General features: G+C 44.1%; 1 protein-coding gene across 11 annotated transcripts in view; it reads left to right on the plus strand.

Annotated features, from left to right (window-relative positions):
- The window catches only part of NCOR1 (nuclear receptor corepressor 1), a 193,511-nt gene that overhangs the window by 43,697 nt on the left and 135,491 nt on the right, over window positions 1–14,323 (plus strand). For all 11 annotated transcript variants that reach the window (XM_056559210.1, XM_056559218.1, XM_056559214.1 and 8 more), the window contains exon 3: window positions 11,626–11,732. In XM_056559210.1, coding sequence (XP_056415185.1) covers window positions 11,626–11,732 — 107 coding nt within the window. The remainder of the gene's footprint in view (window positions 1–11,625; window positions 11,733–14,323) is intronic.

The following is a 14,323-nucleotide window of genomic DNA, read 5'->3' on the forward strand; positions in this document are numbered from 1 at the left end:
TCCCTATGCCCGGGCTGCAAAAAATAAACAAAATAAACTTTAACTCGCCTCCTGTTGGTCCAGTACCGGCATCACTTATGTCCTGGGGACGGGAACGTCGGATAGCCGTCAGCCTATCACCGGCCGCAGCGATGTTCTGCCTCGGCCGGTGATAGGTTGAGCCCACTGTCATGTAAGAAGCCGTCCAGAGCTCCTTATGTGACAGTGGGCTCAGCCTATCACCGGCCGAGGCAGAACATCGCTGTAGCCAGTGATAGGCTGACGGCTGTCCGATGTTCCCGTCCCCAGCGTAAGGCCGACGTAGGTGCGTTAAAGTTTATTTTGTTTACCTTCTGCAGCCTGAGCATAGGGATACCGCACAGTATAGATTGTCAGCGCCGGAGGCCGCAACTAACTGGACAAGGAGGGCAGCGCTTGCTGGTGACATGTGAGTATTTGCCCCAATGGGGATGTGGGCTGATAGATAATACGTGGGGGGGGGGGGCTAGGAAATACCGTGGAACCGCCAAAAGCTTAAAAAATACCGTGCTACACACATTTGGTCATACCGCCCAGCCCTATAGTACGGTTGCCTTAGCAAAGGTACCGTCCAGCGTGGCCTGCGCCTCCCCATGCTGGAGCTGAAGATCGCCTGAAATATGCGGTTTGCACTTTAAGCCAAATCCTATCTTCTGTCCATATATATAGTTTTTGATCTCCTGTGTGTAGTAATGTTGTTATGAAGACTTTTGGGAGGGTTATAGTCTATTGTGGAGAACACTGGGATTAGATGAGGAGAATGATCTTTCAGTATGACAGTCGGCCTCATTTCCTGATTATTACTGGGGCGAGGGGTGTATTTTGGCAAGACGTATTCTGCCTGCTAGTGCTTATCATGTTCTGCTTCAATGCTCATCCAATCCTGCTATTAGTGAATGCTGGACAGAGTTTGAGGCAAGTTATGTAACCGGGATTTATTTAAAGAACACTTTATTGTCATGGGACAGAGCAGCAGCTGCACTGCAGTTCTATGCAGAGAAGGTCAACATTAGGATTGATTATTTTGCTGCATGGTTTATTTTAACAATGAAATAAAAAAAAAATTAAATCGTTTAATTTATTCAGAAAATATTCAGTTTTATTGGATATTTTTGGAAAGCTAGATTAACACACAAGGTCAAGGAAGAATAAATGGGGGGGGGGGGGGGACAGTAAGAAAAGAAGTCTATGTATTTTATTTTTATCAGTTTTCTATTTTACTTTTACTTTTTTTTTTTCCAAACAATAGAGCCTCCTAATTAGATATTTTTTTTAAGTATTCCGTGTTTGCTCTTCCGATATGGAAAGTTATGATGTAGTTCGGTAGAAGGCTTAACAAAAGGTGTCTAAAAAATTAAAAACGTGAATTTTTGGTAACTTAGCTGTTTAAAGCGTACCTATCATTAATAAAAACTTTTTATATAATGTAGATAATACCATTATATGTATATTTGTAATATACATTGGTTAAAAAAAATGTGTATATTTTTTCTCCCTAGTCCAAATACTGGTGGACAAGCAGGGCTCTGAGGTGCTCTGACACGCTCCCGCCTCACACATCAGGATGATTGACAAGCCAGGAGTCTGCACAGAGCCCTGCCTGTCCTGTCCTCACTTCCTGTGTTTGTTCTCATAGAGACACACAGGCAATAGCTGCAGGGACAGCATTTTTAAGAGTACGAGGCTATTACCTACAGGTGGGCTCTGCCTCCTCCGTAGCATTACGGTGCTTGAAGCAGTCGAGTGCAGTGGAGGGGGCAGAGTGACGTGTATGTCACATGCTCCTCTATATGACACCATGATGTGGATGGCAAAATGAGGGCGCGTGGTCTGGAGTTACTACCTACAGGGGTTGTGAGATGACAGGGAGAAGGCACTTAAAGGGGTCCTTTTTTTTTTTTTTATATATAAATCAACTGTTGCCATATAGTTAAATGGATTTGTAAATTGCTTCTATAAAAAAAAAATCTTAATCCTTCCAGTACTTATTAGCGGCTGTATACTACAGAGGAAATTAATTTATTTTTGGATTTCTTTTGTCACGACCACAGTGCCCTCTGCTGACACCTCTGTCCATGTCAGGAACTGTCCAGAGTAGGAGAAAATCCCCATAGCAAACGTATTCTGCTCTGGATAGTTCCTAAAATGGACAGAGGTGGCAGCAGAGAGCACTGTGGTAAGACAGAAAAGAAATCCAATAAGAAAATAATTTCTTCTGTACTATACAGCCGCTAATAAGTACTGGAAGGATTAAGCATTTTTAATAGAAGTAATTTACACATCTGTTTAACTTTCTGGCACCAGTTGATGATGAAAAAGTTTTCCACCGTAGCACCTTTTTAACCTCCTGGGGACGCAGGGTGTATGCATATGCCCTGCATCCCCGATCATTAAGGTCTCAGGGCGTACCTGTACGCCCTGGTACAGTTTAACGGGTTTAAACTGTTCTTGCCAGCGAAGAACAGGTTAAACCCTGTGGGTTCTAGTTGCTACGGGCAGCCAGGACCCACGTCCAATGCCGGGCATGGCATTAACCCTTTAGACGCTGCGATCAGTTGATTGCGGCGTCTAAAGCAAAAGTAAAAATCCGGGCAGCTCAGTGGAGCTGATCGGGGCTATAGCGACAAAATCGCAATGTCCCGATCAGCTTACCAGGCGACGGGAGGGTCCTTGCCTGCCTCTCCTCCGTCGTCTTATTTGTGATCTACTGCTCCATGCCTAGAGCAGCAGAGCGCCGGTTACACTGATCAATGCTATGCTATGACATAGCATTGAACAGTGTATGCAATAAGAAGATTGCATGTTTTAACCTCCTATGGGTTAATAAAAGTTCATTAACCCCTTCCCTATTAAAAGTTTAAATCACCCCCCTTTTCCCATTTTTTAAATAAAATAATGTAATAAAGAATAAAAATAATCATATATGGTACTGGCAGTGTGCGTAAGTGTCCAAACTTTTAAAATATAAGGTTAGCTAACCCATAAAAAAATACCAAAATCCAAAATTGTGCATTTTTGGTCACTTCATATACCATAAAAATATTAATAAAAAGCGATCAAAAAGTCCCATCAAAACAAAAATGGTACCGATAAAAACTAAAGACGGTGCAAAAAATTCGCCCTCATACCGCCCCGTACACGGAAAAATAAAGTTTTAGGGGTCAGAAGATGCCAATTTTAAACATACTAATTTTGGTACATGTAGTCCATAATTTTTTTTAAGTATTAAAATAAAACCAAACCTATATAAATTAGGTATCCTTGTAACCGTATGGACCTACAGAATAAAGATAAGGTGTCATTTCTACCAAACGGGAGCCCCCAAAATTTACAAAATGGCGTATTTTTTTTCTATTTCACCGCACAAATAAAAAAAAATGTTGTTTTGCCGCAGGTTATATTATAAAATAAGTGATGTCATTACAAAGTACAACTGGTGATGCAAAAAACAAGCCCTTATATGGGTCTGTAGGTGCAAAATTGAAAGTGTTATGATTTTTTAGAAGGGAAGGAGGAAAAAGGAAAATGCAAAAACGAAAATTAAGGTGAAAATAGGCTGAGTCCCTAAGGGGTTAATGACAAGTGAAAGGAGGATGAGCAGCCTTCCTTGTTGGTTCTTCAGAAGACTAGGAAAGCTGTGTGACGGGCAGTACACAGTGCAGGGCTCACCTTTTGTCCCTCAGCTTTGTGTACTGCCTGTCACCCAGCTTTCCAAGTCTCTTGCAGAGAAGATCTGGTGCAGCAGCAGATAAATAGGAGACATAAAGTTGAATAACACGTTACACTAGTATTCTGCAATTCAGTAGTCTTCACGCTGAGCTTACAGTACTTACTCAGCTTTAAAAGACGACTAAATGGCAGAATACTAATGTGACTTCTGTTACTTCATGTCTTCAACATGGCTGCTGCACCAGACAGTCTCTTCAGGAGACTGGGAAAACTGGTGACCACCCGTGAGTGAGGTAGATGGTGCAGGTTACCCTCCTTCTAATGCTGCTTACAATATGAAATTCAGCGCAGTTGTTCTGGAGATAGTGGTCTGGCTGCTTATATGTAAATAAATTCCTTGTTCTGCGCAAAGGAGGTACCTGCTGCTGTATATGCATTGCTTTTCCTCAAAGTACTAGAATAAGTCAGTGCTCACTTTTAAATGGGCACTGTCACCAACTTAATTTTTTGATATGTTGTAGTACTTATGTACTACAACATATCTCTAATATATTGTCATTATTTTTTTTGGATTATCATGGTGAAATTTACGTTTAAAAACCGGCCACTAGGGGTCTCCCTCCTAGTGGCCGGCTGCAGCCTGGCGTGACGTCACGCCTGAAAAAGGACTGATTTTGGCCTGGTAATCAGTCCTTTTTCATTTAGGCTGCTCTCGCTCCCTGCCTGTCAATCAGACAGACGGGAGCGAGTGCATTGGCTCCCCGGCCACTGGCTGGGAGGCCACTCCTCCTGCACATGTCGCCGCCGCTGTCCCTGCACGCCCACTGCCGAACTCTGCAGGTATCAGAACGGAGGGAACGGGGTATGCGGGCGGGGGGTTTGTGATGGAGGGAATGGGATATGCGGGCGGGGGTTTGTGATGGAGGGAATGGGCTATAGGGGTTTGACGGAGGGAACGGGCTAGCGCTGTAGCGCCGCATGGCACAAACTTATAGTTTATTTACACAGGGTGCCTCCAGCTGTTTCACTACTACAACTCCCAGCATGCCCTGACAGCCAATAGATGTCAGGGCAAGCTGGGAGTTGTAGTGGTGAAACAGCTGGAGGCACCCTGTGTAGATAAACTAAGGGCGGAAGTGTTGTCTCCAGCAGGCATCAGTGACGTGGTGCCTGCTGGGGAAGTCTGCCTGGTAGCGAGCACACTGCCAGGCAGAAAAAAAAGTTACTTTTAATATAATAAAAAGAAAAATTAAAAGCAGGGAGGGGGTTAGGGATAGATTGGCAATAAGCAGGGACAGAAAAAAAAAAAATATGATGGGGGAGCTACTCTTTAATGAAATGGTATCCGGACATCCCTGGTGGATTACATTACATCCACATTTTACGACTAGTCCTCATAGCTTTTTCTGGTATCTACTTCTCCATCAGGGTGTCCCTCCTGCCGGTCTAGGGGAGGTGTGTGTGGCCATTAGGTTCCGCACCTCCCTGCAAAAACCCAGGGTACTTCTGCATGGGCAGGGTACCGACCGTTATCGGCCTGCGGGCAGATACATTGGCTAACGCCAAGGGGGATGCCGGGAGCATTTGTGGTCCCTTAGTAGCTTCGGTGAAAAGGGACATCAAACCTGGAACCTCGCAGGTACCTTTTGGTCCGGAGGTGAAGGGTAAGGTTTATTGGGGGGCCTCTCTCCTATCAGAGAAGGGCTTGTGATAGACGGCATCCTCTGTGCACGTTTTTTTTTTAGTGTAACACTTTGCACTTTTTCTTGCACTGTGAGTGATTCGAGACCACGTTCTTCGGCTCTTAGATAATCTACTGCTCCATCCTTTTAGAAGATGGGCTGAAATTTAATATTTTTTTTAATTTTTTTTTTTTATGTACCTATAGGTGTATAAATATGGCTGAAATGGTTTAAAGGGGTATTCCATGCAAAACCTTTTTTTATATATATCAACTGGCTCCGGAAAGTTAAACAGATTTGTAAATTACTTCTATTAAAAAAAATCTTAATCCTTCCAATAGTTATTAGCTTCTGAAGTTTTCTGTCTAACTGCTCAATGGTGATGTCACGTCACGGGAGCTGTGCATGATGGGAGAATATCCTCATAGGAACTGCACAGCTCCCGGGACGTGAGTCATCAGAGAGCAGTTAGACAAAAAAAACTCAACTTCAGAAGCTAATAACTATTGGAAGGATTAAGATTTTTTAATAGAAGAAATTTACAAATCTGTTTAACTTTCCGGAGCCAGTTGATATATTTAAAAAAAAAAAAAAAAAAGTTTTGGCCTGGAATACCCCTTTAACCTGTTAAGGACATAGGACGTTCTCTAACGTCCCCACTACCTGGGCTTTAATGCCCAAGGACGTTAGAGAACGTCCTGTTGTATTTCCGGTCTCTGCCGCTCGCCGGGCAGAGATCGGAACTGGATGCCTGCTGAAATCTTTCAGCAGGCATCCAGGGCAAACGCCGAGGGGGGCCATGTAGGCCCCCCATGTCGGCGATCGCCGCAAATCGCAAGGGAAATCGCCCTTGCGATCTGCGGCGATACCAGGCTGATCGGGTCTCTGGGACCCGACCACCCGGTAATTTCGCATGATCCCGGCTGTCACAGACAGCCAGGACCATGCTGAAGTATCGGAGCGAGGTGGCAAGCCTGCCACCTCCTCCGATCCCCTGCGATCCGTCGGTTAGTGAACCGACCAATCGCAGGAGGGGGGGCGGTTACTTCCTCCCGTCCTGCCCGGCCCCTGAAAGTCCGGAGAGGACGGGAGGAAGACCGGAGGACGAGGCGGGGGACGGGGGAGTGCAGGGGACCGGCCCCGGTACTTACCTCGTCCCTGAAGACCCGGATCCCGGCGAGGAAGATGGCGGCGGCGGCGACAGGTGAGTAGATCTTCAGCCGCGGTCGGGCCCTTTACAGCAATGCACGTCGCCGTAAAGCGACATGCATTGCTGTAATGGGACCGTGTATACTACAACTCCCAGCATGCCCAGACAGCCCTTGGCGTCTGGGCATGCTGGGAGTTGCAGTTTTGCAACATCTGGAGGTCCACAGTTTGGAGACCATTGTGCCCTTCCAGATGTTGCAAAACTACACATCCTCAGCATGCCCTTACTGTCCAGGCATGCTGGGAGTTGTAGTTCTGTAACATCTGGCCCTTCAGATGTTGCAGAACTACAACTCCCAGCATGCCTGGACAGTTTTGGCATACTGGGAGTTCTAGTTTTGCAACATCTGGAAGGGCACAGATTGGGAACCACTGTATTAGTGGTCTGCAAACTGTAGTCCTCCAGATGTTGCAAAACTACAACTCCCAGCATGCTGGGAGTTGTAGTTCGGCAACATCTGGCTCTAAAGATGTTGCCGAACTACTACTCCCAGCATTCCTGAGAATGTTTGGGAGTTGTGGTTTTGCAACAACTGGAGGCACACTGGTTGGGAAACATTGTCTGTTTCCTAACTCAGTGTTTCCCAACCGTGTGCCTCCAGCTGTTGCAAAACTATAACTACCAGCATGCACTGATAAACTGTGCATGCTGGGAGTTGTAGTTTTGTAACAGCTGGAGGTCCCCCCCTTGTGAATGTACAGGGTACATTCACATGGGCAGGGGGCTTACAGTGAGTATCAGGCTGCAAGTTTGCGATGCAGCTAATTTTGCGCGGCAGCTCAAACTCGCAGCGGGAACTCGCTGTAATCCCCCGCCCATGTGACTGTACCCTAAAAACACTACACTACACTAACACAAAATAAAATAAAAGTAAAAAACACTACATATACACATACCCCTACACAGCCCCCCCCCCCCTCCCAATAAAAATGAAAAACGTCCGGTACGCCACTGTTTCCAAAATGGAGCCTCCAGCTGTTGCAAAACAAAAACTCCCAGTATTGCTGGACAGCCGTTGACTGTCCAGGCATGCTGGGAGTTTTGCAACAGCTGGAGGCACCCTGTTTGGGAATCACTGGCGTAGAATACCCCTATGTCCACCCCTATGCAATCCCTAATTCAGGCCTCAAATGCGCATGGCGCTCTCTCACTTTGGAGCCCTGTCGTATTTCAAGGCAACAGTTTAGGGTCACATATGGGATATCGCCGTACTCGGGAGAAATTGCCTAACAAATTTTGGGGGGATTTTTCTCCTTTAACCCCTTATGAAAAGGTGAAGTTGGGGTCTACAACAGCGTGTTATTGTAAAAAAATAAATTTTTTACACTAACACGCTGGTGTTGCCCTTTACTTTTCATTTTGACAAGAGGTAAAAGGGAAAAACGCCCCCCAAAATTTGTAATGCAACTTCTCCCGACTACGGAGATACCCCATATGTGGGCGCAAACTTCTCTGGGGGCGCACAACAAGGCCCAGAAGGGAGAGTGCACCATGTACATTTGAGGTGATTTGCACAGGGGTGGCTGATTGTTACAGCGGTTTTGACAAACGCAAAAAAAAAAAACCCCCACATGTGACCCCATTTCGGAAACTACACCCCTCACGGAATATAATGAGGGGTGCAGTGAGAATTTACCCCCCACTGGTGTCTGACAGATCTTTGGAAGAGTGGGCTGTGCAAATTAAAAATTTTGTACAGCCCACTGTTCCAAAGTTCTGACAGACACCAGTGGGGGGGTAAATGCTCGCTGTACACCTTGTTACGTTCCTCAAGGGGTCTAGTTTCCAAAATGGTATGCCATGTGGGGGTTATTTTGCTGTCCTGGCACCATAGGGGCTTCCTAAATGCGACATGCCCCCCGAGCAAAATTTGCTCTCCAAAAGCCAAATATGACTCCTTCTCTTCTGAGCATTGTAGTTCGCCCGTAGTGCACTTCAGGTCCACTTATGGGGTACCTTCATACTCAGAAGAGATGGGGTTACAAATTTTGGGGGGTATTTTCTGCTATTAACCCTTGCAAAAATGTGAAATTTGGGGGGAAACACACATTTTAGTGAAAAAAAATATATATTTTTTTACATATGCAAAAGTCGTGAAACCCCTGTGGGGTATTAAGGCTCACTTTATTCCTTGTTACGTTCCTCAAGGGGGTCTAGTTTCCAAAATGGTATGCCACGTGAGGGTTTTTTGCTGTTGTGGCACCATAGGGGCTTCCTAAATGCGACATGCCCCCCGACCAAAATTTGCTCTCCAAAAGCCAAATATGACTCCTTCTCTTGTGAGCATTGTAGTTTGCCCATAGTGCACTTCAGGTCCACGTATGGGGTACCTCCATACTCAGAAGAGATGGGGTTACAAATTTTTTTTTACATATGCAAAAGTCGTGAAACACCTGTGCGGTATTAAGGTTCACTTTACCCCTTGTTACGTTTCCCAAGGGGTCTAGTTTCCAAAATGGTATGCCATGTGGGGATTTTTTGCTGTTCTGGTACCATAGGGGCTTCCTAAATGCAACATGCCCCCCAAAAACCATTTCAGAAAAACGTACTCTCCAAAATTCCCTTGTCGCTCCTTCGCTTCTGAGCCCTCTACTGCGCCCGCCGAACACTTTACATAGACATATGAGGTATGTGCTTACTCGAGAGAAATTGGGCTACAAATATAAGTATAAATTTTCTCTTTTTACCCCTTGTAAAAATTCAAAAATTGGGTCTACAAGAACATGCGAGTGTAAAAAATGAAGATGGTGAATTTTCTCCTTCACTTTGCTGCTATTCCTGTGAAACACCTAAAGGGTTAAAATGCTGTCTGAATGTCATTTTGAATACTTTGGGGGGTGCAGTTTTTATAATGGGGTCATTTGTGGGGTATTTCTAATATGAAGACCCTTCAAATCCACTTCAAACCTGAACTGGTCCCTGAAAAATAGTGAGTTTGAAAATTTTGTGAAAAATTGGAAAATTGCTGCTGAACTTTGAAGCCCTCTGGTGTCTTCCAAAAGTAAAAACTCATTAATTTTATGATGCAAACATAAAGTAGACATATTGTATTTGTGAATAAAATTTTTTTTTATTTGGAATATCCATTTTCCTTACAAGCAGAGAGCTTCAAAGTTCGAAAAATGCAAAATTTTCAATTTTTTCAGCAAATTTTGAAATTTTTCACTATGAAACGATGCAAGTATCGACAAAATTTTACCAATAACATAAAGTAGAATATGTCACGAAAAAACAATCTCGGAATCAGAATGATAGGTAAAAGCATTCCAGAGTTATTAATGTTTAAAGTGACAGTGGTCAGATGTTCAAAAAACGCTCCGGTCCTAAGGTGTAAAATGGCCTGGTCCTTAAGGGGTTAATCTCTGACTACATTCTCCATTATAGGCCTCAACACCACTGTGTGATCCAGAAATAAGCAGTTATGCCTTGTGCATGCTGCAGGGTCTGCAAATCAGCACACAGAGCTCCTAAGGCTCAATACTGGAATCCATCCCAACCTCCCTCCCCCTGAACTATGTATGATTTCACTAAGAAAAACTTATGTTTTTAAATGAAGGCACAGGAGCTCCGTGTGGGCCCATGAACATTTTTTATATGGTGTATAAGTTTATATGGAGGCAATAAATATATATATATATATATATATATATATATATATATATATATATATAGTTTTCCTTAGGGAGGGGCACTGCTTCTGGTGTAAAAAGGAGATTCAAAAAGGCCATTAGCACTCTGCAGGCTTTCTGGGTAAGGAATATACAAAGCAGCTCATCACACCACTTTCTCAGTTAGCATCCCCTAAGATCAGCTCTGGCTCCAGTTATGAAGTCTCAGAAACTTATTGGGATTTATGCCAAGCTAGAATTCTCCCCAGAAGGGGAAGAAGACCCATCTGCAAACAGCTGTTTCGGGGGGGGGGGGGGGGGTTTGCCCCTTGTCAGTACAGAGCAGGGTGTTCTGGCTTGGCTGTGGAGAGAGGCCTGTGACTAGCTAAAAGGGGTAAGTATTCTCCGAAGGCTAAGTTTCCACTTGTTTTATTTTTTGCCACTGCAGTTTTTGAGCCAAAGTCAGAAGTGGATCCATAAGGGAGGAGAAGGGTAAGTCCTTCCTTTACCTGTCCTATTCCTTTTTGAATACACTTCTGGCTTTGGCTCAAAAACTGCAGTGGCAGATCTCCAAAAACTGCAAGAAAAAAAGCCAAGTGGAAACTTAACCTTAGGGAGGAGCACCGCTTCCAGTGTGAACGGAGATTCAAAAAGACCATTAGCACTCCGTGGGTAGTGCTTGTTCATGGAATAAAGGTTACCTGCGCTTTATGATATTCCTATGTGCTGCGGTCACCTTTTTACTGTGTGGAGATATATATGTATATATAGGGGAATATGAAAATCAGCTTATTACATCACCTTTTCAGGCGATGTTCCCTGGTATCAGCTTAGCTCCAGTTACGGAATATAAAAAGCTAATCGGGATTAATGCCAAGCCAGAACTCTCTCTCCAGAAGGAAAGAGCACCCATCTGCAGACAGCTGTTTGGGGGTACTTGCCCCTCGTCAGTACAGAGCAGGGTAATCTGGCTTGGCTGAGATGAGGGGCCTTAGACCAACTAAATGGGATGAGTATTTAACTCGGGGAGAGTTCTTCACTCCTGGTGTGACGGAGTGGCCCTTGAAGGCTCCGTCAAACCAGGAGTGGTGAACTCTCCCTGAGCCAAATACTCATCCTGTATATGTGTGTATGTATATATATGTGTATATATATATATATATATATATATATATATATATATATATATATATATATATATATATATAATTTATTATTATTATTATTATTATTATTATTATTATTATTATTACATACAGCACACACAGAGGTTGTGGAAGGAGTTTACTAACATCGGATGAGTCGTTTGTATTCAGCAAATTACAAAGTATCCAGGCGTTCAGTAAGCCCTTTCAGGTGTTTGCTAGATGTCTTTTGTTTTTCTTTCTGATGGAGTTAGAGGGTTAAATAAGTACTAACATGTCTTATTTATTTATAGGACTTTTCTATTCCCGAGTACCGAAATGCTCACTTGGAAGCTTTGCAACAACAGCAGCTTAGAAGGCGCCCGTCTTTGCTCTCTGAATTTCATCCTGTGTCGGACCGGTAAGTGTTGTAGACTCATAAATGTCATAGCCTCTTAGACCAGTGCCAGTTATATTAAAGCCGTGTTACGGTTGCAGCAATGTTCTAATCTACTTTCTGTATCAATTTATAATTTTAAAGAAAACTTCCTTTCTTAATCTCCTTCTTTCCTTTTGATACTTGCATTAACAATAATAATAATAATTATAATTATGTAAGCCAGTGTTTCCGAACCAGGGTGTCTCCAGATGTTGCAAAACTACGACTCCCAGCATGCCCGGACAGCCTTCGGCTGTCCGGGCATGCTGGGAGTCGTAGTTTTGCAACACCTGGAGGCACCCTGTTTGGGAAACACTGATGTAAGCTTTTTTTTTACCGCTACAAATTGATTTGAACTGTTGCGCTGCAGCTGCAGTCCAAAGCAATACATTGGCCCTGATTTACTATTGTAAACCCGACATGTTTTGTCAGGTTGTGCGCCAGATTCTAGCGCATTGAAATTCTGTCTGCGCTGGAATTTGCGCCAGAATTCTGTCTCATTGCGCCTGATTTCTGTCTGCGCCAGAAATGAAAAATCCGACCAACTCTCCATTTTACAGAGAGAACCCGAAAAATGGGCGTTTTCCCTTCATTTTCACAAAAACCCAACATATTTACTAAGATTTCCACAGAAAATGTGGTGGATTTGAGCTGAGGAAAACCCAACAAATCAGAGCATGTGTAAAAAAAGAAATAAATAAATAAAATAAAATGTAGGGAAACCTTAGTAAATACTGTGGAATTTTTTTTGTAGGGAATTAAAACCCACAAAGAAACCTACACAACACTCTTAGTAAATCAGGGCCATTGAGTTGAAGGCAATATTGTGCACTGCAGCGGTCAGTAACACTACAGAAAGTGTATCCCTGGCCTTAGCCAACTGGCTGCAGCAGGAGTCTACCCCCTCCCTTTTGCCCTGTCTGCTGTAGGGCAATCTAAGTTTATCGAACTTATCTAAGTTTGACCCCTCTGCCATTCCCAAGCAGAAGATGAAAGAGCTCAGTATATAAGTACCCCATGTCCATGCCAGGATTTCTATAAGGCTATACACTCATGGCATAGCCTCATGGTGCAAAATATACTGCAGAAGGAAGCTTTAGATTTATGCTGTGTATTTTGACCCTTTGGGACATATTTATAAAGAATACCTGTCATGTCGCACAAAAGAGCTGTTATTCAGTTCCCAATACTGTATACATACTGATCGTGTATGTATAATGTTTATGAATTAAGCACCTATATTTCTCTCACAAATACCTTCTTTCTGATGCTCACTTGGTTTTTCAACCTGAGCTTTAAAAGGGGGCGTGTCCTCACTCTGCATGACTCATCATGAGTGAGCACAGAGGAGAGCTAGTCTTATGCTGGGAATTGTAGTTTTGCAACTGCTGGAGGCACCCTAGTTGGGAAACACTGGGCTAACATGTAGAGATCGACCGATTATCGGTATGGCCGATATTATCTGCCGATAATCACGATTTTGGGCATTATCGGTATTGGCAATTACCTTGCCGATAATGCCCCGCGCCCTGCACCACCGCACCCCCCCCCCCCATCCTCTGCCCACATACCGCCGCCGCCCCATCGCCTCCTCCCATCCCCGGTGTTATAGTTATCTGTTCCCGGGGTCCTCGATCCTTCTGGCTCCTGCACTGTTGCTGTGCACTGTGTAATGACGAGTGACGTCCCCAACGCGACGTCACCGTCTGTGCGCACAGTGACAGCGCAGGACGCCGACAGAGCCAGAAGGAGCGCGGACCCCCGGGAACAGGTAATTATAACCGGGGTTGGGGGTAGGCGGTGGTATGTGGGCAGAGGATGGGGGGGCGGAAGCTGTATGTGGGCAGAGGATGGGGGGGGGGGAGGCGATGGGGCAACTGTGGTGGTTAGACTCAGGACCCCAGGACAGGCAGAGAGAGAGAAGCTGGCGGCGTTCTCTTGCACCGCAAAAGCCGCTGCAGTTCATTGATTTAAAGTGCCCGCTTTAAATCATTGATCTGCAACGGCTTCTGCACCGCGCGGGGGTTTTGAAATAGCCGATAACTTATACCAATGTTCCGGTATTAGTTATCGGCTATCGGCCTGAAAGGTGACAGATTATCGGTATCAGTCGATCCCTTATATATATATAGATAGATAGATAGATAGATTAGATAGAGATATATATATATATATATATATATATATATATATAATATATATATATATTACCATTTGGGCTAGGTAATGTTTTTGGTGATAGGTCTGGTTTATTAGTCCAATATGATCGCATTGGGTTCGTACGTGTTCCCCATACTGCTCACTCAGATGTGATGCAGAGGAAGCTTTGATTTACTTTTTCAGACAATTGTCACTTTGTGTAATAGTAGGGTATGTGATTTCAGCTGGGCCTTCATTTATGAAAGGGCTCTCTCCAAAAAGATCTGTTACCTGCTAAGGTGGACATTTTTTATTTATCCAAAGTCACATTGCTTAAAAGCAACAGGAATTCTTCTGCTGAAAATGCGCGCCTTAAAACCACACTGGAATGTTCTGAAGGTCCGTCAGATTGCTTGCTCGACAAATCTGGTTTC

The sequence above is a fragment of the Hyla sarda genome, chromosome 2 (genome assembly GCF_029499605.1).
Source record: "Hyla sarda isolate aHylSar1 chromosome 2, aHylSar1.hap1, whole genome shotgun sequence".
NCBI classification, from domain to species: Eukaryota; Metazoa; Chordata; class Amphibia; order Anura; family Hylidae; genus Hyla; species Hyla sarda.